This window comes from Hakea prostrata, chromosome 1 (assembly GCF_041222555.1).
Source record: "Hakea prostrata isolate BN-2017 chromosome 1, UWA_Hpros_2, whole genome shotgun sequence".
NCBI classification, from domain to species: Eukaryota; Viridiplantae; Streptophyta; class Magnoliopsida; order Proteales; family Proteaceae; genus Hakea; species Hakea prostrata.
The window spans coordinates 74,846,357-74,872,428 of NC_142600.1; the positions used below are offsets into that span (position 1 = coordinate 74,846,357).

Sequence of the window (26,072 nt, forward strand, 5' to 3'; positions counted from 1 at the left end):
ACAAATCAAACAAATCATGGTAGTTCGTTACCTTACATATTACAAATATTTTAATTATAATATAAAATTAAATAAAAATAATAATAAAAAAAATACAATATCAAATCAAGGATGACAAAAAGAAAGAAAGAGTGAAACGGATAATACCTGATGCAGGAGAAGATTTAGGAATAAATTCCTAACTTTGAGATTTCATACGTGGGAAAGGCCCCTGTGGCCCTTGTGTAGCTCTACTAGTTGTAATACTAGTTGCGTCACAAATAGAGGAGTTGAAAAAGGATTTTAAGATCTATAACTAATCCTAAACTAACCCAAATGATCGACAAAGTGCAGCCAAACGGAAGATAAAATGAAGAACAAGGTGACTCTAATCCACAAGGAACCTGAAGAAAAGAAGAGCAAAAATGAAAACCTATGTGAATAATTGTTAGAAAAAAAAGAAGCTCCACAATCATCTCCCTTATGTGACTATTCCCGAAGATCCTTTCTTTTGGGTAAACATTTCACGATTTTCCTTTTTCTGTGGGTCAGAAAAACTAGTCCCGAAACTTAATTAGTTATATATTTTATGTCTAAGTTTAAAATTGTATTTTTTTCAATTAAGAAATTGTTTGGTTTGATTTTCGTCCTGCTCATTCTATCTATATTTATTACTTAAGGAGAAAAAAGAGGGAAAATTCAAATAAACGCTAAGAGGAAACAGAAATACCACCGGTTCCGGCGGAGCGAAGAACACCTGGATTCTTGTTACATTTCTTTTTAAACCTAGCAGGGTTGTTTTAGTTTCATCTTGGTCGATCTTATTCTGGTTTTCTAGGGTTTTAGTGTTCTTGAACTTGTAAGTTTACCTCTAAGCTTTCAAGGATCTGGAACAGGAAGAAATGGTGTTTGGGAAAGTATTGCTCGAAGTAGTTATGAAGGAGTTTGGAAAGAGACTTGTTCATCCTCCTTCTAATGTCCGTAAACTCTTCTATCTTCTTGACCGAGCTGCGTATTTCCTATCATGGGTAGGCCAATCGCCATCAAAGTCAATGGGAAAAGCACTTTGCCAACTGAAGAAGGCACTGGTGGCTGATGATCTTATGAGTCACTCGGATATTCATGTCAAAGTTGCAGTTGCATCTTGCATTAGTGAGGTCACAAGCATATCAGCACCAGTTTCTCCCTATGATGATGAACAAATGAAGAAGATATTTCGGTTGATTGTTGATGCATTTCAGGGATTATCTGATACGTCTAGTCCTTTATATTCTAAGAGAGTCTCGATTCTTGTTTCCATGGCAAAGGTTCGATCGTGTGTTGTAATGCTGGATCTTCATTGTGATGCCATGATTCTTGAGATGTTCCAACATTTCTTGAATTCCATAAGGGATTATCACCCTGAACATGTCTTCTCTGCCATGGAGACAATTATGACCCTAGTGTTAACGGAAAGTGATGATGTATCTGTTGAGCAGCTTGAGCTTATTTCCCTCCTCTTAGATAGTATGACGAAGAAAGATGACTCACCGGATAGAAAACTTGCCAAGAAAGTAATTGGAAACTTTCTTGATAATGTTGCTGCTGAATGCAATGGAAACATTGCAAATGCGTCAGATGAACATCCCATAAATGAGAGCAAATCTTTGGAGAAGGCTGGTGCAGATAGAATACCACAGGAGGCCAATAAAGTCTCATTGGGACTGCCTGATTCTTGGTTGGTGGATCTTGCACTGGGTAGGTCTTTCCAGTCAGTGATGACCAATGCATATCCTAGCTTCCTCCAAAAGAAGCCCGAATGCAGCTATCATAATACTGATGAAGCCAAAACTAGAGATACAGCAGAGAAGATCGAACCTGATAATTTGGAATCCAAGATGGTGGTCAAACCAGAAACAGAACCAGGTAAGAAAACAAGGGGTAGGTGACTTATTTCTTTGATGGTTTCTACAGAAAGTTCTATTGGACATATTATTCTATTATGTATAGAGATCTTTCATTGTACTTCTTCTTGACTGTTGAAATTCTTTCACTAATTTTTTATTGCTGTAAATATTTAATTGCCTTGGACTAGGATACTTGATTTAGATCATAAGCCCACATATACCTGTAGAAACAATTCACAAAATCAGCCTAACAAGGTTGTGAGATGTGACTGCTATGAGGGGCTGCATAGTCCAATGATGTTTGAAATTTCTGTTGTTTCAAGGGAGCATCACATAAGCTGGCCTTGCTGAATAGAAGCATTTTAATGAAGAAGAAAAAGGACTAAACTAACAATGTCATGACTAACATATGCCTTATTTGGGAACACTTTCTAAATCTTGTTGGCTCAGCAAGTAGACAAAGATTCTATATTGATGTTGCTACTGTTTAGTTTCTATTTTCAGTTTTAGAAAGTATACTTTAATTGGATTAGGTAACTACCACTTGCAGTTTTGTTGAGGTAATACTGCATTGGAAATTGCCTCCCCCCTCTTGGACTCTGCTTGTGTGAAAGCCCTTCGCACTGGGGTCACCTGTTTTTAGGTAGCTCTTACTTTCAGTTTGTTACTATTTTAGAACTTCTATTTTAGCAGGTTCGCTTTTATTCAGTAATTAGTATTTTCTCAAATTTTTATCTTGGAAAGCTTTAGCCAAGCTGTAGATAGGATGTTTTCTTTATAATAAAAATTAAAATTGAAGAAATTGGTTGTGTTCTAGAACCTCATTTTTGGAGTAAAATCCATGTTTAACGTCTGAGATTGTTGTAGGAGTGATAGCTAAGACTGAGATATCCCATCTGAGATAGCTGTAGGAGTAATAGTTCATCACTGCAGCCATGACCATTGAGTTTCTTTCTACTGCTTATGTCCTTGTTATGACCACATCCAATATTCTGGCAATTGCAATCTCTTGACTTTCTCTGTTTTTTCATTCACATACATCAACTTTGTCCCCCTTTTACCATATCTGGAAACTGAGTTTACAGGTTTCCAAATAAATTTGATTGGCTTACATTGAATTAGCAGTTCAATTAGAATCATTTTAGGTGATCTGCAAATCCTCACTCATTTCGTGCAGTTGTTCATAATGCAACAAACGTTAGGCTGTAAGTGCTAAATAGAAAAGATAAAATAATTTGAACTTTCCAGGCAACCCAAGTGGAGGTCAATATGTTTGTGCAACAAATGCAAACAGAGCTCCCCTATCAATGAATCATATCACTTACAAGTGTGTGTGTATTATATATATATATATATATATATATATATATATCTTTGTCAAATATCTGTGTCAATCTGAAAGCTCAAGATTATTTAATTTCTACTATTTTGCTCCAATCTTCATGGTCTGTAGTGAATCAGGAAATTTTTTAGGATGATATCATTATTGTCTAATCATTTGATATTTCTCCACAACAGAAGTCCAGAATCCACTGGAGAGAAGTTTTGGCAGCTCCGATAATAGAGGTACTTATTGAATTAGAACTACAACCTGCTATGAGTGGATACACAATCACGATCACAAACCAACCTGTTGTTCCTTTTATGTGTTCATTAGATTCTGCTTTTGGATGGGCTGTAGCTGAGGGAAAAAAATATTTGATTGAAGCATGGAAACGAAAGGAAAAGACAACAGCAGCATGGGAATTTTATTAAGTAAAAAGTTCTTACAATTGAGCCGAGACAATAGCAAAACTATATTAAATCCTCATGCTCTATGTATATACATTTTCAACTACATTGCAGTGCTCTGGCCCATTTATTATGAAAAACTTCAATGTTTTAGACTCAAATTTTACCTATAGTCTTCATTTTTCTGTTTGAAGACTGGCCATGATGCCCTTAATCTTCTTTACTGATTTACTTCAAAATCCCAACTCTGATGGTTTGACCATCTAAGGTAGCACAGCATTGATCAACTATGATAATTTTATTTAATATGCTGTAAGTTTTAACTATTAACTGATTTAACTGAGCTGATTATAGAAATCAAGATTGAAAATTTGTACTTTTCTAAAATGGTATTTCTGCTTTTTTTAGCATTTTGAACTCTGCTGAGCTTGCTTATTAATCTTCTTTTAGTAACAGGGATGATAAAATCCTGCAAGCCATTGAATCATGGGAGAATAGAGAGAAAGCAGCTTTTGAAGCTGAGCTGAAAAACATTGAGGTAAACAAGTTCCATTTCTTGAGTTTTATGCAATGAATGAGAAGACCCCCTTATGCCTGCCATGCTTGTGCAAAGATGGTATGAAACCTTTCTGCTATCAATGGTCTCCACCTAGACACTGGGTTTGAGTCTGAAACAGTCCTTCAGCGAAAGCATCGGTAAGGCTGAGTACCTTATGACCCTTCCCTCTCTCCACAGTGATGGGAACCCTGTGCACTAGGTACACCATTTTGATCTCGGTTAGAATTTGAATTTGTTCAACAAGTAAGCATGAGTCTATCCTAATCCATTGAGCTAATCCTGGGCATAGTTTTGAATTTTTTTTTCTCTTTTGATCCTTTGGGAGCTAGTTGAAAACTGAATTGAAAAATATTTATTGGGATGATTCAGTCAGTGAGTCATCCTTGATTCATACTGCATTTTTGGAGTTAAATATTCTTGAGTATTTAACCATGCACAAGCTGATGATTCAGGTTTTCCAACAATTAATGCTTTCTTTAATGGTCCTCAAATTTCAGAAGCTGCCTTTTCTCTTTGAAGCGTACCAAGAACTTTTCTCAAAATTTCGAATAATAAATACACAAGTTGTAGTATTAAATGTGTTATGAATCACTTTGATTGAGTCATATTGGCTTGACAAAGACTTGGGGGCATACAGGAACGACTAGGAAGGGAGATGGATCTAATCCACTGGGATGCAGAAGAAAAGAGGGCAATGCTCAAAGAAAAGTGTGAATCAGACATTTTCAATGCAACACTACCAATTTGGTTGCTGCTTGGATTTGGTGCAGGTCTGAAGTTTGGTTTATGGATGTTTGGAAACTATGGTGATACTGCCTAGTCAGACCTAATCAGAACCAATCATGTTTTTCTTCAAATTTGCTATCTTTTACATTTCGACTTAAACATTGGTGATTTTCAGTTCAGAAATTGTTTGATTTGATTTTGGTACCTCATTTCATAATAAGTGATTTTTGGTACCTCATTCCTAATTATACTCCCTCCTACGAATCGTAAGCTACAAAGAAAAGGTCTTCATTGAATTTGATGAAATCCCCACATAGGAAGTGTTAAACATAATAAGTGAACATATTCTGTTTGAATACGTCTATGAAGGATGGAAGGGGTTCAATCCTTCTCAGCTTTTGGTGGAAGAAAACATTCAATTCCCGCCACCACGCTTGCAAGGTAAAAAACTGTTTGAGAGGGTAAGTCCGAATGACATTTAATTTGAATAGAACTAAAACATATTAAGGAATTAAAGGATTCAAACAGTGGTTATATTCAGATTTTTTTTTTTGGATGAATGAAGAAAGAATGTACAAGGGGAAATAAGGCGGAGGGAGCAGCCCTTAATTAAGGTGCTAAAAAAAGAAAGTTCTAGAAGAGATATCAAAGCCAATGACATTCTAAATCGTGTTTGAAGATCTGGAGTAGAGGCTCATCTTCTAGGGTAGACAACATTAGGGGTAGAGCCAGGATTCAACATGGGGGGTCAAATAATGAGAGTCCGAATAATTTCGTCATAGGGGATCACTGATGTTTTTTCACCACAATATTGTGTGGGGCTCATATGAGACTTGCCTTTAAATTATATTTAGACGTTGTCCCATACATATTAAAAATATAAACAAATTGTCGAGAATGATAATTTTACCCAGTAACGGTAGCATCATCGGCAACGCCAGAGGTAGGGGTGTAAACGGACTGGATTCGGATCGGATAGTGGTATATCCGTATCCGCATCCTATTATATTCGGACGGATTCGGTTAATATCCTATCGGTTTTCGGACGGATTCGTATGATAATCGGATAGTTATTTTCTTAAGTAGATTCTTTTAAATGGGCATGAATATAGATTGAATACAAGTTTTCAACTACCTACTTACATCTTTACCTTTTTATTTGTGAGGGCGAGGTTTGAAATTTAAGAATTTAACAACTTTGGTAGTTATTTTAGTAGAAAATCTAGAAAAATAGTCACATATCATAGGTAAAATTTATAAGAATAAGAATAGTAAATCTAAATAAGTAATTTAATTGGATAATTTTATCGGACGGATTCGGTAAGAAAGGGGTATACTATATCCACATCCTATTAATAATCGGACAGATTCGGATACCCCTAAATGGATGCGAATTTGGAAGCGGATTTCGGTTATCCATTTACACCCCTAGCCGGAGGATGCCAAGGAAATCATCGGTTATCCATTTACACCCCTAGCCGGAGGATGCCAAGGAAATCACGCCAACGATGGTGGTGGTTACTGAAGACGAAAGGGATTGGAATGAAAAGAAAATTGGTTCAATTAGGTTCGATTCATATGTTTGGGTTTGGGTTAGCCTGTAAAACTAATTGTAGATTCACTTTTTTTTTTTTGGGTAAAAAAAGGAGTAAACTTCATTATATAAAATTGTTCAAGCCAGGAAACCTGGACAATAACAAAGAGGAATTAATCATGAACATTGTTGAAGTATGCCACCAAGATCTAGAAAGAGCCAAACACTGAGCTCCTTTGGCCAGAAAATCAGCCAAGAGATTGGAGCTCCTAGGAACATAGCAAAACAAAACATAATTGAAAACTGAGCAAAGCCTAATAACCTCTGAGACTAAGCTATTACAATTCCAATCAAAGGAAGACTAAAAACCTCTTAAAGCTAAAACCGCTGGCAAACAATCTGAGTTATTCCTCAGATTTAAAATACCCAAAAAGTATCATAAAATCAAGCCGTCCCTGACAGCTTCAAGTTCCAAAACTGTTGCCGATAAACCATATCCCTCTTTACATTTAAGCTGTAGATTCACTTAAATGGATGAATTTTGTGTACCTTTTAATTTGTCGGGGTCACTTCCCCCTGGCTTCTTTTTCGCTTCTTTTTCCCTTTCGGTCTTAAAGAAACTAGTGTCTCCACAAAAGTAGCAAAGGAATAGACATGGGAAGGTCTATCGTCGCAACGATAAGGTCGACTACTCTTCATTTTTGTCATCTTTTGGGTCTCTGGATTGTACAAAATAGGCTCTGTAAGCTTTTGGTTCTCTGGATTGTACAAAGTAGGGTCTGTAAGCAGCTCTGATGAAGCAGCCATCAACAAAATTTCCTGACCATCCTTGAAAAACCCTCTAGAATATACAAAGCTCAGGTTTATGGTTTCAGGCAAACAAGATTTCATCTTAAAAACTTTGGTCCAGGATTCCCTCACTCCATACTCTTTCATTACCCATAACTCGATCAAATCCACTCCAAATAATGGGAAACTAGTAGATACAGTGAGGCACCCTCCAAGATACCCAAGGCAAAGCCATGTGTGTGGCTGATAGAGAGGCAACCGCAGCATCTCTTGGAACACTTCTTCGTGTAAATCGAAAGACACTATTACATAAGGGCCCATGCCATCATCTTCATGATCTTCACCTGTTCTTCTAAAGGCCAGCCAATGAAGAAATCCACCCACACAAATGGATGCTTTATGACCTGGAATCCTAATATCATAAGGAAAAGGATGACAAATGTGTCTCCACTCATGAGAGTCATCACTAACTGTATATATAGTTACCGATGCTGCATCGTCAATGTAAGTAATCCTCACCACTTTATATTCCTTGGTTATCGGATCAACGCCCAACCCGTAATATGGGTTGGGGAATTGGTTATCGGATCCTTCCTTATGTTGTGGAAGTAAAAGGAATTCTCTGGTAGCTGGATTGAGTAACCCTACGCTCGAGTCATAACTGCTGTGTGACATTCTAAAGGTTAAGCAAACCAAGCCATCGCATGAAGCTTCCAACTTGATACATTCGAATCCCAATCCCAATTCCTTGACGAGTAACTGATGATGATGATGTTGTTCTTCTCCTAATTCTCCTTTCATCTTCTGATCAGTACTAGTTGTACTAGTAGTAGTGCTGAAACAAGATTCAATCTTTGAGGAGTAAAGGGAACCGAGTTTTTCCTCAAGTATGTGAGTTGGGTCGTATGGGTTTTTTTCAGTAGATCGCTTCAAGTGCTTGACAATGAAACTAGCATCGCTAAATAAAATTTTCCATGGTTTGGATACACACCTGAATCGCATCAAGGACTTCACTGGTAGTCTCGAAAGGATCTCTTCCGTTACTTCTGTTGGCAGTTCTGACGACGACGACGAGATTTCTGATTCTTCCATTTATCGCTCCTCCTCGATCGATCGAGTTTTTCTTAATGGACGACGACCGTAAGGAACTAGATAGATAGATCGATTTTGACAAGATTTTCTCACACCTCACAGTATTCTTGGTTGGTTGGGATTTAATTGTATTTATAAAGATTATTGTATAAGGATTTCAAAAAAGATAAGATAATTACAATTTGAATTTGAGTTGAATGCAATCATGGAACGGTTTATGAGTTGGGGTTAGAGTTTGATATGGATTACACTTTTAACACATTCACGTCTTAAACTCTTAATTTCTCTTCTGCGAACTGAACTGAACTGTTTCCTCTTCCTTTTTTGTCCTCATCATCGATCTTACAGTGATCAGATCGTTGGACTCTACTCTCTGCAGCAGCTTGTTCACCAAAGCTAGAAATCAAATTACCTGCTGCGCCAGTAGGATCAGTGACTTTTGACTTATAATTTCCAGGATCAGATGGCTCGACTCGGTTCTTTGGTGCCTGTGGATCTTTCTCCAGATGTTGTACCTGTGGGTTAGCACCCAAACCAGTCCGAGCAGCCGATGACTCGTACACTGAAAAATCCGAGTAAAAATCGTTTCAGATTAAAAGAAGAAAAATAAGGAAGCTACTTCAGCGTGAATTAGAGAAATCCAGGGGTAGAAGATAAGATACTGGGTGCTCATGATCGTGATCATGGCCATGGCCATGGACATGGATCTTATTACCGAGAGTGTTCTTTATCTTCTTTGCTTTGGCTTTCACTTTCTTTAAAACAGACTTGTCATGTCCGTCTTCGTCATTATGCATAGCTGTAACAGATTCAATAAAGAAATGCTGAACAAAACAGATAGATCTACCATTACTAACATCCAAGGATGGGAGTTTCTAGCTAATTCTCACCCGTTTGAAGACCCGTGTTCCGTGGTTCTTCTTCGTGACTGTGCCTTTGGATTGGCTGATGTTGAATATCCATCCTGGGAATGAATATAGCCTGGAATTAACACAGAAGAAATTCTTTTTCTCTTGTATAGTTTGCTGACGCTCTTACTTTGTTCGGTGAGTTGCAGAAGAAGATAAAACTCCATGAATATAATGCGTGTCGGTTTACACGTTGGGGTTCCTAAGCTCTCCATGTGGCATCGAATTTTAGTGGGAAGCAGCAACACTGTTTATTCGATTGAGCAGTAGCCTTCAAACGATTTGTACTTGTAGTTCCTCTGCTTCTTTCGTCTTTTGCTGGTTCAGTAATCCTCGTCCGACGAAGAAACCGAAGAAGAAAAACTTCTCCTTCAGAGAACAGGCATTTTTGAATACTATGCGCACTCGTTTCCGTTGCGTCAATTACTTCAAACGCCCTTCGATCGAAGGCCTTGATAACCTAAACTTTTTTCGTCTACCAGTGCCTCATTTCTCGCCTTTGAACATCTGCGACAGCGAAGAAACTTGTTGTTTCGAAACAACTTCGAGTGTTTCTCTAGAAATCGAGAGGCTTTCGGTAGAGAATGCTCTTTGTGTATTCTTCTCCGATGTTCTTCCTCGTACTAATGATGTTGATAATGGAGATATTTCGGTTATTCGGACTCATGTTGCTTACATTGATGAACGGAAGACAGATGATAACCGGAGAAAATCCACAACCATAGCTACTGATGTTCAATTTCACGAGGTAAAATAGCTGTTCAACTCAAAGCATACCTGTATTGCAGTTACTTTCTTCTGGTGATCGCTCTTTCATTCGACCTCTTCGTTTTTCCTTTTTTTTGTTGTTGTTATTGTTGTCCATACATAATTATACTTTCGAAGAAAACAGAAGAGGATACTGCTCTGTTTAGCTGTTCATTTCACTGCTTCAAAGTCTCTTCTCGACACTTGATAGCTGATATCCTTGTTAACATTCGCTGAGAACCTTAAAATCTGAACTTCGACATTGACAGACATAAGAAAATGATTTCCTGAGTTTAGCTCTCGTTTTGATGCGTTTTGCTGCGTTTTGCTTGTGTTTGCACGTCGTAATTTCTTTCAGCAAATTAAGCTTTTCGTCACTTTCAGGAAGAATCTGATTACGAATATGACAAAGAAGAGAGTCTGGTGAATTGTGGATCTGGGACTGTTGAGCTCAAAATTCTGAAGGTAGAACATAATTTTTGTTTCTTCCGTTGTTCGAAGTTGATTTAGGATTCTCTTCAACAATTTCTGTTTCATGTTTGTTGCAGGAAGAAAATGAGTTTGCTGGTGAAGAGGAAAGTAACAGGTTTAAAGTAATCCAGCTTGAAACAACAGAACTGGATTGCTTATTGGTAAGGTGGTTGCTGTAGCGAATCTAACTTCAGTTTTTATTCATATTCATGCATTCTTTGTTGAACTTCACTGGATTCTTTTGTTTGTGGGGTCGAATCCTTGCACAGGAGGAGCATGTGCGCTTTCTCATAAAGAGGATAGGCAGATCTTCTCCCAAATTTCGGAGATTGAAAACTCTCTGGTAAGATTTAAACATTACTTATATTTTTGGGATAAGTATACGGTCGAGAATCATTTTGCTAGCTAATATTAATGGTCTTACTCATAATCAATTTTTTGTCTGCTTTGGAGGCAAGGGAGTTAGTTTTTAGTCATTAGTAGCATGATAATTGTGAGTGGAAGACAGGTTTTGGCTGAGTTTGGGGTTCTCATATTCTATTCGAACATTGGCAGACTTGTATATTCATAATTTATCTCTACTTGTATTAGTAGTGTTGATATGAGGACATGGTGCTAGGGTCTGATAGGAGGACAACAATCTGGCACATGATGTAAAATTTGAAAGGCTGCCCATTTTTGCCTAATGCTTTGTATCTTCTTTCTCTTTGTGTGCCCTTTTAGATTTGTTGTAAGGTTTGGTGCGGACGTACTGTATATTGAGCCTTCTTGAGCCTCTTTGTATTCCAACCCCCCTTCTTTCCTTTGTTAATGAATTTTTTTTATTCATCTAGAAAAAGAAAAAGAAAATAAAAAAATTGAAGGGCTTATAAGAAAAGTAAGTTTTAGTGGCAACATGAGGCAAGGACTGTTGTACGTAAAATGTAAAATTTTTTTATGTTGAATTGTTCTTGTTACACTGAAGTCTACAATTGAAAGAGCTTAACTATGCTGGACAGTATAAGAATGAATCAGTAGTTGGTTTTTGTGTCTTGAGTTTCTCTCCATTCTCTTACTTCATTTTGAACTTTCTAAATTCAAGGAAATAAATATATACAGCAACATTATAAATCTGGAATGAATAGATAACATTTAGTCTTCCAAATTATTAGGGGAAGTTCTTTAGGGAAGTCATAATGAGGGATTTTTTTTTGACTGGAATGACGAGGGATTCCCATTACTCTATATGGACAAGAGGATGTTGATGACATACAGTATTAATGTGTTCTTTGAATTTGATATCCCCTCCGCTATCAGAATATTTGTTATAGTGTTTCCTTTGAACCGCTAGTGGCATCATTTTTACATATAAGAAAACGCTGTTGGTTGAGGATAACAATCTGCTTGGTTGGTTGAATTGCAATCTGTACTCCACTGTGATCACAGTGGTTTCAAGTTGCAACAACCTGTTGGTACTTTTTGAGTGCCATGAAATAAGGTATCTTAATCTAAGGCAATTTAATCTGCAAATTGACGTAGATTCTCTCCCTATTTTTATATGTGTTTGATTGGAATTGCTTTGACCTTCAAGTGTCATTCTCCCTTCCTGTTGCAGGATATGGTTGACTTCAAATCTGGAACTGCAATTCATTTCCCTTGTGAGGTTACAGAATCAGTTTATTCAGTCGACAACATTCATTCTAAGGTTCCTTTGGAGCAAAGGAGTTCTTGTTTTGTGGAAGATGCTGGTTTTGCACTGGACTGTTGTAGCAAATTCCCTTTCTTGGAAATCAATGAGATCAGGTTGGAGTATTACATGAGCCCATCAATGGGAGAACTTCATTTAATGCTTGAAAATATTGAAGACCAGAAATGCACACAGAATTTTGACCTAGTGGTTGACAGCAAGGACCTTTTAGGATCTATTGATGTCAATCTTTTAGAGTGTCTGTCAGGACCTTGTCCATTGGATCTGTGTCTTCCTGAATTGTCTTGTCTTGATTGGGCCTTAGATTTGGATTTTTGTTCCATACAAGATGCTGTGGATATTAAAGGCGTTTCAGTGATGTGTCTACAGATGTCAGGTTATTTTTTCTCCGATGTAAGTGCAGTTCAGTTTCAGGAGGTTGAGATCCTTGATTTGGATACCTTTCAATTTTCTGAATTCTTTTCCAATTCACAAATGGCTGATGGAGCTGGAATAGGTGACCAGACACTCAAAGATGACATAGATTCTGTTTGGAAATTTTATGAATCAGTTGTTAACAATGAACTAGCACTTTTGGATGACACATTCAAACCATTGCTGGTACCTGTGCTATCTGATGTGGAAGACATACAGCCGTTATCAGCGCTTGATGAAATTCTAGCTGTCATAGAACCACTTCCTCCATCTGCTTCAGATGGTATATATTTAGATTGGCATCTTTTGGAGGGAGAAGGATGGAACTTGGAGCAGATAGACACCTATAACACTGATGCTGAGTTGAATTTTTCTAATAGTGGAATGTTGGGAATTGATTTTGCTTTCGGAGAAGAAACTCCAGATGTGTCTAGTGTTTCAGAAAGCAAAGAAATATTGGTTGAAGTCACTGATGTAACCTTGGGGGTCAATGAGCCTCTTACTGAAGCTGCTCACAGTTGGTTGTCAAATGATAACCAAAAGCTGGGAAAAGAAGAAGTTGCTTGCGAGAGTAGCACTGATAAGGTTACGATGCTGTTTGAATCAATGTCACAGTCCAATGATCTTGATTTTTTCCTAAACCCCCAGAAGGCAGCTGCAAGGAGAATCGGTGATCCAGCAGTCCCTGATAAAACTGATGGCAAAGCCAAACTTCCTCTTCCTTCATCCAACAATCCAATGGCAATGTGTGCTTCAGCTGAACTGAAACCACAGCAGTGGGACATTGAAGTCCACCAAATCAGGCTGTCTGATCATATTCTAAGCCTTGTCAGCAACTTCAAAAAGATCTACTTAGCAACCTTGGAAAATGAAGGTTCTCTTAAAGAACAAATATGGCCATCATTCCCTGTGGTGGATAATTTCAACTTGCTTAGCATTAAAAAACAAAATCTGGTGGATTTGATTAAGAGCATTAGTGCAAGACAAACAACACTGGTTTGTGAAGATGCAACAATTGTGGCACTTGTTACATTATATGCAATCAAACAGATGGCTTGTTACTTTATGTTTTTATGGTATTCATACGGCTCACTTGTATGCAGACAACTTATTCAGAAGTAACAAATACTTGAGATGCAGATTAAGCTTACTTCAATCCTTGATTAATGATGCTCACCAGAAGGCTGATACAGAAATAACAGAATCACACGTGTCACTGTCTGTTATCCAGGGCATTTTGCAGAAGACAATTTCTCAAAGTGGTTCAAAAGTACTGATTGTGGCAGATCAACTATTTTGGGTTGCCATTGAAGAGACTGTTGAAAGTCATGGGGATATTATTTCATGAAGTACATGATGTTCAAAAGCATGCTGATCAAACAGATCCCTGGAACAGTAACATATTCACCAAGATTATAATGAATTCCATGCTGCACTCAGATTGCTTATTAATATCCCACGAGTATGTCTTGCATCCTCTATGTAGATGTCATTATTCCGTGAAATTCATTGTTATGACCTGTTTATTTGTTCTAGCTGTTAGTTATACAGTTAGTAAGATATTGGTCGCATTATCTGCACAAATATTTCTGACCGGTATGCTTCCTTGGAACTGTAGAAAAGGCATACTTCCAAGGATGCAGTTGGTAGTTTTTCAGCTGCATGTTCTATAGTTTATTAAATTTGAGGACTTGTTTCCAGTTCTTTATCTTTCATATAAAACATGTATCTTAGAAGTCGCTGGTGACTCTGGGACATGTTTGAATCTTGAACCATCATCTGCTAGCTGATGTTGTACACCACAACCTCATAGGTTTGACCAAAACTTGTCCAGCCGGAGGGAATTTCCTGTCACTCCAAATTACAGGGTGGTTTGCTTTGGAATGACAGGCTTATTGGGTGCATCCTTTATTCAAGCTTGTCTTGTGCACAATGTTCACTTAAAGAAAAAGACAGTGAATTTTGTACTTCTAAATGGATAATATGATAGTAAAAATGGTATTGCAATTTATTAGTTTCAATCTACATTTCTTTGGGTTATGTCATTTTCCTACTCTATTCCTAGAAAACCTCTAAGGGTAGATAAAACCGAATCATGCCTTACGGATGGTCTTCAAAGATTTGTGAACCACAGCTTCTCTCAAAGGTTTACAAATCTTTCCCCTATAGACTTGGAAACTGTTCTGGACTCTTGTCAGATTAATGTTGTTCATAGATACAAAAAGATACTTTCACACTAAATCATTCTGAGTTTTTGGAGATGAGACTGAAAATTCTTGAATTCACATTTTGTACACCCCAGATAAAATGTTGTATTGACCTCCCTTCAGGGTGGCTGGGAGTTCTATGGTGTTGAAGCTTGGTAGAAAGTTTCCAAGTTCATTTTCAGATAGGATTAGGATATAGATGTAATCTTGACCACTCATCCACACCACCTTGCATAAAAAATAACAATAATAATAGACTATAGAGATAATGTCTTTTTCAGAAAGTGCTGAGTTTGAGATAGTAAATGATGGGACTGGACTTTATACTCTGCTACTACAGGTAGATACTAAAATTAAGAATGGCTAGGAAGGAGTTTAGCAGATGATTTACTTCCTGTAAATGGATATATAGACTGTATTTTTGCTTCAAAGCATCAAAGCTTCTATTATTAATTGATCACACAGAAATCATGAGCGAGATAGTTACTTTTTGCTCCGTTGACTTGCAATCTTGAAGCAAGCTCTATAAGAGGATGGTCCCTATACTGATCTACAGGCTGGTGTAGCATCTTTTCTATTCCAAAAATCACCATCTGTGCTATGGAAGCGCTCTTCTGTGCCTTTGGAAAGAGCAAGATTTTTCTTGTCTCATTCACCCCCATCTCTTGGTCCTAAGACTGTTTTCCTAAATCTAAGAGAGGTCAAGGTTTTTGGAGAATTCTTGAACCAAAATGGTGCCAGCCTATAAAAGTTCATTTGGAAGATCTCCACCAAGCATGACTCCAGTTGGGTCAATTGGGTTTACTCCCACTTGTTGAGATTTGATTCCATTTGGACTCTATCCTCGCCCATAAACCCTTCTTGGCTTTGAGGAAGCTTCTCCAGTTGAGACCCCTCTCTCTTTCAACCATTTCCTCTCAGATTGTGGATGGTTCCTCCACCTTCTTTTGGCTCGACCCCCGTGGCATCACGCTAGCATCCTCTACAATCTCTAAGGCCCTCGCTAGGTCTATGTCATTTGCATCCTGAAGCTCACTTTGCTCTCCAAGTTCATTCCTGACAACTCTTGGGTTCCTCTCTCTCTCCTTCATCACCAAGTCTCAGTTAGATCTGGTCTAACCTCCCCCTACACCCCCTCCCCTATGATCACACCATTTGGCTCCTTTTGCACTTCCTCTACCAGGAACCATGCTTGCACCCCGTCCCTCTCAGTAGCCTACCCCTTGGTTTGGTTTAAAGGCTATATCCCTTGCCACACCCTCACCACTGGACAACTTGCAATCTTTGCCTTCCTACACAATCCATCCTTATTCATCGCCACTTAATATCAACCCCAATTGCATTCTTTGCTGGAGTGGCCCCAGAGATGTCAACCACTTGTCTTCTTCCCTTCCTTATGGGGGATTTCATTGTCTCCATTTGGTCCTGCTCTAGACACTCCTTTGGGTTTCTCCAGGGATTGTTCTTAAGAGCTTTTTCTGGTTCAATTATTTGTGACTTGGATGGCAAATTGGTGTTTGTGCCATGATCTCATAGTTGTGGTGGAAGCAGAACCTTAGGAGATGGACTCCCAAACCCATATCCCTGGACTTGATTTGGAAAACCATTTGTTTTGATATCTTTTCTAGACTTCATCCTCTTCCCCATCCCTTAGTTGCGGACACTCAAGGAACAGGTTTATTGTTGTTACCTAGGGTTTAGGCTCTACCCTTCTGCTGGCTAGTCAGTTGTAATTTTCCTCCTCCCCTCTCTTCCCTCTCTTGTATATTCTTTTCTCTCTCCTCTTTTGGGGGCTTTGGTAATAAATTTTTATTCGTTCCCTTCCCCCCCCCCCCTTCCAAAAAACAAAAAAGTTACACTCAGCGAAAACTAAGCTGCATTTCACCTTAAATTGGTCAAAATATGTGGAACTCTTGTTTCCATGATCTGCAGAACCATTAGTTTAAGTGGTCCCGTGCTGACTTAATTACACATCTCGCATGACCAACAGTCTGGTCCTGCCAACACTAGGTGAACACAATTCCTTGTTGCTGTTCACAGTGTCTGTCGTTTCACTATATATTGGAGAATTTACTTTCAGATTTAGATGCCTTATCTACCTTTTATGGGAACTCAGATCGATGGGCTTCTGGCTGTCGGATAGGAAAACTTGTCTTTATGCATATTTGGGGCTGTTACTGATCCATACTTTATTAGTTGTTTGGCTGATTCTCATTATATTGCACCCTTTTCTTTTTCCTTTTTCCTTTTTTAGGGCATTGGGCTATATCTCTTTCAAAACCTAGATAAAGAAAATTTTCAATATTGTGAATTGTGACTCCAGATACAATCTACATGTAGGTCATTGCTTTCAAATGTACATTTCAAGTTATGTTTGGTGCTTGTACGCAGGAATGTCTATGCATCACTTCCATTCAACAAGTTCAACATTATTTTGGAATATGGAGGTCCACACAGTTGATCAAAAATATTTTCTTTTTCCCCAAAGTTACCTGGTGTGTCTCATCTTCACTTCCTGAAGGCGGAATTGGAGGAATTTAGTGCCCCCAAAGCTCTCTGTGAAGGTTTCTATTTATTCCATAATGATTTCGCAATGGTAATGTTCTTTCCTTATACAAGGCATAGTAGATGATGAACCATTTAACTTTCACAGAGTTTGCTTTCATTAAGTCCTATTGTTTTGCTCAGGACTTAAATATTTTAATTCATCCACGCATGGGAATTTCATTCTATGTGGTTGGGTAAATGGAATAGAGTCATTAATAAATGCGTATAACATTCTAGAGGAGGAAGAAGGGAAAAGCAACTCTTGCAGAGATATCAATGACAGAAAGGGTAACTGCAAAACGGACTTCAAATTCTGTGAGCACTAGGATTACCATGTGAGGAAGAGATTGGGTAACTTGGGTGTTGGCTGGAGCAAGATTTATTCTTCAAACAATTACCACAAGTTAGAATTTTCTGCTATTTCAGTTGTTCTCCAAACAGGATTAAGAAGCAGCCTCGATTGGGGGGATTCCCAACAAGGCAGCACACTTCTATGATCTTCAATAAAGTCAGCTCAAAACCAGATTTTTGAACTAGGATGTAAAGGGGTATCTTGGATACTTCTAATGCTTGGATTTAAATGAAACTTTAAGGGATGGATATGCAGGTCCTAAGGATGATATGGTGTGAAACTTGGCTTTGTTTAATAGCTGGTTTGAGAGTCCTAGACTTGGTAGGAGTTTGAATCCTGGTGGAGCTCCTATGGCAAATGGGTCTTGAGGGCTTGGATGGAGGTGTAACTTTGGGGGTAGGTAGACTCGATAGGGAGGAAGGTTTCCTCCAAGTTTGAATCAATCCAAATGGTCAGGTTGGCGTAGACCTGACCTTGAAATTTGAGTGTATTGGCAATCCAAAAGTTCAAGAAAAACACAAGAAAATAGAGAATAAAGGTGCGATATGAAAGGGTGATGGCGTGTAGGCTTCCAGGTTCCTGGATGGGGACTTGGGGAGCTTTGTAGAGCTTTGGATTGAATGGAGATGGAGTTGTAGAAGGTTTTCCTTTCAGCCATAGCAAGAACCTAGGCTTGACTTCACTGTGCACCTTCATTGGTTTTCAATCTTGGACCTTCCGAATTGAACACAGTTGCAGTAGCAGCACTCTCTACCTGAGAATAACTTTATTAATAATCTGAAATCATTCCCATTCTAAATGATGGGGGGCTGTTTATGGCCTCATATAAAGAAGTCCTATTGAAATTTGGAAACTGACTTCATCTAGGACAGCAGCTAACCTACTTCTAAGTAACTTTGACTTGGATGCTTAAAACTGAAATAAAACACAGGAAAAGACTAATTTGCCCTTCCAACTTAAAGTAGACAGTTTTTACATAATTAAAGCAATAATTAAACTATTTTAGTATTCAGCCAGGCACCTAACTTTTAGGTCCATAGAAACAGGCCCATGGCGACATAAACCGACTAAATAATGCCCAACTCCTATTTCTATCAACCAGAGGTTGCTTCAAAGGAAAATAGCCTCATTCATTGCTGGATCTGCGTCAGAATAACTGTTTAAAGGCTTCAGTTTTCATATGGCCAAAGGGTTTCCCACACCATTAATGTGGGCGAACATCCCATATCACACGAATCATGGGAGGGAAATACTTTAATCAATAAAGGCCCATCGTCATAGAGAGAGGGACCATAAGTGCATGGCTCAAATCGTCAGACTATGAGAGATCATGTGAAAGCATCCCAGCATTGCCTGTATGGGGATATTTTTTCCCTTTACATGGTATTTTTTATGCATGTATGTTGGGAGGGGGGACCCTGGGGGCCGGCAAGAGGAGGGTGGTTTTTTAGATCTACTTTGTCACACTTTATAGAAGCTAAATGTTATAAAAATAATAATAAGAAGAAGAAAATATTAAAAAAAAAAATCATGCTCTGAAAGTGTCTCCTTTGCCATACTTAAATTTTTTAAATCCCTGCACTTGAATGAGGATTACAAATCCTGATTCGTCCTTTGTGATGGATCTCACAATTTGATTTACTTGTGTTATTTTTGACATTTAGCTGTTGTTCTCATAATTCGTCTAGAGTTTCTTTCTTTGCCTTTTCCTTTTATTTGTATTCATGGTAAGGTCCAAGGATTCAATGGGACTCACTCAATATATAATTTACAGTGGAACATCAACCCCTGTATCCATTTAATTTTCTTGATAAGTTTGGATTGACTTGGGACCAATCCATTATCTGAACCTGATCTCTTGATCCCTGTTTCACAAGCTGTTCATTTTCAGATCCCAAGTAAATTTTATAAATTGTTTAAAACCTATTCACTTTTTATGCTCTAGGAAGAGACCCCATTTACTTTTCTTGATAAGATTGGATTGACTTGGGACCAGTCCTTTATCTGAACCCAATCTCTTGATCCCTATTTCACAAGCTGTTCATTTTCAGTTTCCAAGTGGGTTTTTTTTTATTTATAATTAATTAATTAATTAATTAATTTTTAAATAAAAAGAACTTGATTAAAAACTTTGGCCCTTTTTATGCTGTAGGAGGAGATCTCTCAATCAATCTCAACAATAAATGAGTGCATCAATGACCATAAGTTTGAAGAACAGCTTTACTTCGGACCCGTTAGTGAAGAATGTGTGGAATACTCAGATGCAGTTGATTATGTCAAAGATAGCAGCAAGTTTACATCAGTTCCTAGCATGACATCTGCAATGGAGTCCAAGCTTATAAATTCAGTCACATCTTATCCTGACATAGTCGTTATTGTGAACACACAAAATTTTTGTAAGGAAATGCTAATGTACCGGAGAAGCTCTTACCAAAGGATTCTTGCAATGGAGAAACAGGGGGTGCAAGTTGTGGAGCGTGAGATCAGTTTGCCTGTGGATCTGATCTTAAGTGCAGCAGTATGTCTTGTATTCTATGATTGCGATAACATTAAGAACAAAGCAAGAGTGACAGATGAAGCTTCCTCTCACCTCACTTTGTATGTTGAGCATATTGCCACACATATTTTGACATCACTGAGTTTTTCTTTCAGCAGTTGCATTTTGGTAATTTTCTTAACTGTTTACATGATGTTTCAACTACTTTACTATCTGGTCTAACTACTTCCAAAGATATACTTTGTGGACACAGCTATAAATGTTACTCTCCATACAGATAATGCTTTTATGGAACAGTAATCCCTTAATTGAAGGGAACACACACATAGTAACTATAAAAGATGAACTCTCCTATCATTAAATGTGTCTAGAATATGACTTGAATGAGCAGCAAAACATGTTACAGAATAAACAGAAGAGAAATCATAATAATCTAACTTGAGTACACCTACATACAGGATGGTCATTGAATAGAAGTTGAAGAACAATGACACAAGTTTTTGTTTTTTTTTTTTTTTTTTTTTTTTGGGGTGGGGGGGGTGCGTGTTAAATAATGGGTAATTATGGTTACTAGTTTCCTGTAAAGGATTCACTTGAGGCACAAACACTAGTGATGGATCTGGTTGTTCTAGTTCTAAATTTGTAATTATTGTTCATGAAATCGTATTTTATTTCTCTTTTTTTGGGTTTTTTTTTTTTGGGGGGGGGGGGGGGGGGGGGGGGGGGAATAATAGCTAATTGAGGTTAGTAGTTCTGTAGTTGTAAAGAACCATTTGAGGTGAGGCACAAACATTAGTGGTGGACCTCATTGTCCTAATTCTAAATTTAATTATTGTTCGTAAAATGTTCTTAACCATGTCACTTACTTGAGCTTCCTTCCGTTACTGAAACTGTCTTAGATAATCTCTTGTGAATATGTAAAAAAAAGTCACTCCTTCAAACAAATGATGCATATTGTTGTCCAGAGATACTTGCAATTCCTTCCTATCAACAATGTTTCAGTATCCAACATGGCAACTTCAAAACTTGAAATGCAGGCACATCAACAATGAAGAAAAGCCTTATCCAAACTAATAGGACCAGCTACATGGATCCTGGCTATAGTGGGTACAAGGCATCTCCTAAGATTATCTTTGGTCTTCCCCTGCCTCTTTAAGTTCCTTTTATCCGAATTAAAATTACTGCTCCATATGGGGGTATTTGAAGGCCTCTGTTGATGCAGGCACATCCATTTATGTAAATAATGATTATACTCTACCTGTGAGCAATCACTCTGGTCAGACTATAATTATCTTTCATATTTGGACTGCCAGCATTGAGGATGGTATTAGCATATGGCACTTGATCCCACCGTTCAATATAATGGATCTCACTGTTTTACACTGTGGGGCTTGCTGCAATGGGCAGCTGGATCAACTGTCATAACTTCTCGAGGTGCTAGTATTTTTATTCTCATTAATAACACTACTATAATGACATTTCTCTCATTGTTATTCTTCCTTGGATAAGATAAAAGGGACACAACATAAGTGTACTTTGATATAATGACATCTCTCTCTCATTGTTTACTGCAAGAAAATGAGAAAAATGTGTCTATCCTTCTACATAGCTTTCTGTGTTGTTCCCTACAGTATTGCACTCCTAATTCCCTTTTCATACTCATGTTATCTTCTTCTTTTTTGTGGGGTTATAAACTTTAGTTATCTTTGATGTGAATTTCCTGGTCTATTTACTTGTAATGTAACACTTATGAGAATTTATGGTTATTTATGAAATGAATTGGGATAGATGTTCTGTTCAGATATTCGAGGGGGAAAGCAGCTTTCTTGCTGACATAATGGATTCATCAGATGCCCTTTATGCTGCTGCAAGTAGCCTGGGATTAGATTTACAACTCTTTTGCTCATATTCAGCTGAGTTAACTGATGACATCATCATGAGCTGCATCATATACGCCGCTAAGTTAAATAAAGGCCTCTGCCCAAAAATGTTTGAATCTGAGACCCTTGCAGAGTCATTCCTTACCAGCTTTCCATCAATTAATCCTCTCTCAGCTCACGCAATTCTTACTTCTGGAGGCGTGCTTGTTGAGTTTCTTGAATGTTCACATGACCACAGAATCCAGGCTATTCAGAAATATCATGTTCCTGATGAAAGCCTTTCTCTGTTTAGTGCTCTGTGTAGATATGGAGAACAAGAGGATTCCAAGTCTGGAATGACGGAATGTTACCTCTTCAGTATCTCCTGTTCCAGATTCGGGGAACAGTCGCTATAAAGCTGAGTGTGATAGGAAAAGGAGAAAATACATGACAGATGCTCAAACATCTCAGTTTCCTATGGAGGAGATGCTTTTTGGTGCACTACAACAATCTGCAGATGGCATCTTGAAGCCTTCTAGAGTGTCCCATCCATATCATTCACAAGTCTCCATGCATCCTGGGAAATCTGAAAGTGTAAGGGGGCACAGTTTGTCTTCGTGTGACCAATGGTTTGATCAGAAAGAGGGTTTGAGCAATTCTGTCATGAATGATTTGTACAGGCAGGGCAATGATTTTGAAAATTTGCACGGTAAAGGAGAAGTTATAGACCTTGATAACAGGTCATTACTTGGGGAGGACTTCTCTGTCATGAACACTGCAAATTTTTCAACAAGAATGCAAGATATAGGTTGCAATCTTATGAGAAATTCTGCAAAATCATTATTTGACACGGAAGACCTTACTTGCTTGCCAGCATCCTTAGAAATCAGTTTTGCTTCAGATATCTGCAGTTCCCGAAATGATCCAAACCAGAAGTTAGAGGGAAACATTTGTGCACAGCTGGATATGGAATTGGACAAGGATACACCACCAATTACATGCCAAAGAGAATTCCTGAAAGCTAGAACAGAAAAGGGATCAACTGCAGATAGTGGGGGACTGTTATTTGCAGATTAAAATGAGACAGCACTCTTGAGAGCTTTTTATTCATCACGACTGCAACAGAGATCACCATGGACAATGGAATTCCTTAACAGAATCAAGGAAAAAAGCAAGATGCACCGACAATCCCTTCCATTTGACACCACCATCTCTTGTTTTGGGTGTGCTTGGAATGTACAGAAAGTAGCGAAGAGAAGCCCATCTGTTCTTGATGGTTTCAGGTATCAAGGAGGTACCTACTCAAAGAAAATGATGAAACAGAAGCAACAGAAGAGACCAGTGCAACCAAGTTCATCCAAGAACGGGAAGGCTTCAGCCTCCCTTCTTCCAATATGGACTCCTGCTGACAAGCGAGCAAGACAGGTTTGTCCAATGGAATTTCCATTTAAGCTTATTAATACTTTTTGAAGCTTTTCATCCAAATCCCTCTACTTGGTCAACTGCAGATTCTTTCTTTTGTGAAGAACGGAAATGATACACAAAGAAAGCTGGTTTGGGCTGATGGCAATGTTCGTCCGAGGAAAAGGTTACGGAATGAACTATGAGATGACATGATGGTTTGCATGATTCGGTAAGCTCTTCAAGCACTACCCCCTTGCACCCACTCCCCGGTAAAATTGCATTACAGGCAATTTTATTGAATTGTAGTTATGCATGTTATAAAATTAAAGTCAATTATCTTTATCTTCAATCTGTATTAGATTATGCTCTGTAGCTTCAGCCATGATTTCTGGCATGCAGCTACATTTTTGTCAACTCAACTCACTAGAAGTTTGGTTCTTGCAATTATGCTTCAACACATCAGTAATCCTTGTTATAACTGATATGATTTAGACATACCTATAGGATGCATCTTGAATCTGTGCTAGTGAGGCTCCACCAAGTGTTGAGGATTTCAAATAGAAACTACAATTAGAAGGAATTTAAATATGTAGACCTGAGAAAACTCAGCCAAAACATATAGCCAAAAGAAGATGCAGACTCACAACACAGAACGCTGACATGTATTCATAGGTTTCCTCAGTTATTAAAAGTTAACAGGAAGAAAATTCAGAATTCTTTACTTGGTTAGTGAATGTTATTGATATGCTGTTACTAGAAAGGTGATATGCAATTTCTAATCTTTAGTTCGTGTGGATCTAAATTAGTCTTTGAAGTACCTCCGCATCTATTTTCTCGTCCTAATGAAAGAATATTCTCATGATGAAGTAATATGTTGATGCAACTACATATTTCATCGTTTCATGAAAAACTCAAATGGCATTTCAGAAACTGGACCTGCCACTAGAGCACATTTAGCTAACCTAGAAATCTGTTTCATAGTTCTGTACTTCATGCACATGCGACAGAGCCGTTGTGAAGAAAGAATACATACATACAAATATTTCACTACCAGATGGCCTGGCATAGTCATCCTTAGTTTGAATAAGATGTGTCCAAGGAATGGATATGTTGGCAGGGTGACTATCTTCATCTCAAACTGGCTAATCCATCCCAATTTCTTAACCGGTGGAATAGTACTGCAAAGTTTGGCCAATATCTCCACTTTGTGCTCTAGATTGGAATCTGAACTACTTTTGATTGAAGATTCCTAGTGGCCTGATTGGGATCTTTATCACCAAAAGTTAAACTGGCTGAGTGGGCTACACTATGCTCAAGAAATGTTTTGGTTTCAAAAGTCTAGAATGAGTTGCGGTGGATCGGGATGGAAACACTAGGTTTTATTTATCATCTTGCCTCTAACATCAATAATAAATCTAAAAAAAAGAAGAAAAAAGAAAAGAAAAGAAGATTGAATTCATCAGAGAAGGTAAGGAATGTTTCTTTGAACATTCCATAATTGCTGGCTGTTTTAGCAATTTCATGAAATCTTTTTACACGTCTGCTCAACCCACTTAGTCTCAGTTAATTGATGTGTTGTTTCCTTCAAATGAATGTGTTAGTTTGAATCATAGCTTAATAGAAATGCTAGATGTTTATGAAATGAAGAACATTGTGTTTTCTACTTCCTTCTCTGTAAAAATCAATGGAATCCATTATTGCTAGTTTCAAAGATCTAGGGGTCTTAGACAGGGTTACCTGTTGAGCCCCTACCTTTTCTTATTAGTGATGGAGATGCTTTCCAGACTTCTAGATCATTTTAGGAAAGTCAATGCCTTCAAGGGAATCTCTATTGCTCGAAATGCATCAGAGGTCTCACATCTCTTCATTGTAGATGATACTTTTATTTTTTTGTACGGCTACTATTGAAGATGCGTGTGGAAGGTCAGTAATGAGTTGGTGATTAAAAAAATACAACCCAATCCTATGCTAGTCCTAGACTATGTTAATTACTGGATGCAAGATTTACATCTTCGTCCTCCCAAAACCAGAGAAACCCATGGGCCTAACTGTAAACATCATACTAATATGGATTGTATTTGCATAATATCGAAAAACTTAAAGAGTCAACAATGATATGATTCTTATGTGTGCAGGAAGCTTTTCTCCTACGACAAACCAAACTAGGTGCGACTAGGGTATGATCAATACAAGTATGCAGTGGAAAAGGGTGGTTGCAATAATCAACAATAAGGAGGATGCAAACAAAGGCATAATTGATGGATTACTAGAGGGAATGCAAGCAGCACAGGCCAAAGGAATACATGTTACAACCATTTGGAGCAACTGTCAACGTCTGGCAAAATGGATCCTTTTTACAAAGACAAGATGGCCTATAACAACAGCAACTATACTCCTACAATTAGGGGCCATCTTAGGGCATATCAATATCAAACCTTTTGACTGTGCTACAACACTATCCTGGCTTATCAACTTGTGTCAAAATTCATTCATTGCTGACCACACTGTAGAATGGATGTGTCTTACCCATTTGGACAACTATACTTATTAAGTTATTGTATTTGTGATCAACCGAAAAAAAAAAAAAAAAAACTTTAAGTCATTTTACTTATTTAGAGAATTTATTTTTACCTATCATATCCTAGATCATTCTAATGACATGATGCACATGACTTTACTAAAA

At 37.9% G+C, this 26,072-nt stretch overlaps 2 protein-coding genes and 1 pseudogene across 3 annotated transcripts; 2 read left to right on the plus strand and 1 right to left on the minus strand.

The window, feature by feature from the left end:
- The first annotated feature begins 881 nt into the window (after positions 1-881).
- LOC149030061 (sister chromatid cohesion protein PDS5 homolog C-like) lies at positions 882-3,620 on the plus strand. The gene is made up of 3 exons (XM_089144382.1): positions 882-1,884; positions 3,384-3,431; positions 3,523-3,620. The coding sequence occupies exons 1-3, from the start codon at positions 882-884 to the stop codon at positions 3,618-3,620; spliced, it is 1,149 nt and encodes a 382-aa protein (XP_089000508.1).
- A 3,347-nt stretch (positions 3,621-6,967) lies between these two features.
- Positions 6,968-8,296, minus strand: LOC149030062 (F-box/kelch-repeat protein At3g23880-like). The gene has a single exon (XM_089144394.1). It carries the CDS (start codon positions 8,294-8,296, stop codon positions 6,968-6,970), a length of 1,329 nt encoding a protein of 442 aa, XP_089000520.1.
- LOC149030063 (protein SHORTAGE IN CHIASMATA 1-like) lies at positions 7,658-25,959 on the plus strand (annotated as a pseudogene). The gene is made up of 10 exons (XR_016171223.1): positions 7,658-9,952; positions 10,336-10,416; positions 10,500-10,583; positions 10,692-10,765; positions 12,017-13,985; positions 17,122-17,326; positions 19,782-20,294; positions 21,928-23,410; positions 23,494-23,618; positions 25,525-25,959. The product of XR_016171223.1 is annotated as a protein SHORTAGE IN CHIASMATA 1-like (transcript).
- The last annotated feature ends 113 nt before the right edge of the window (positions 25,960-26,072 follow it).

Coding starts and splice junctions, on each gene's coding strand:
- LOC149030061 (XM_089144382.1), top strand. CDS start 882: ATGGTGTTTGGGAAAGTATTGCTCGAAGTAGTTATGAAGGAGTTTGGA. Junction 1,885..3,383: donor CAAACCAGAAACAGAACCAG/GTAAGAAAACAA, acceptor TCTCCACAACAG/AAGTCCAGAATCCACTGGAG. Junction 3,432..3,522: donor TGGCAGCTCCGATAATAGAG/GTACTTATTGAA, acceptor TGTGTTCATTAG/ATTCTGCTTTTGGATGGGCT.
- LOC149030062 (XM_089144394.1), bottom strand. CDS start 8,296: ATGGAAGAATCAGAAATCTCGTCGTCGTCGTCAGAACTGCCAACAGAA.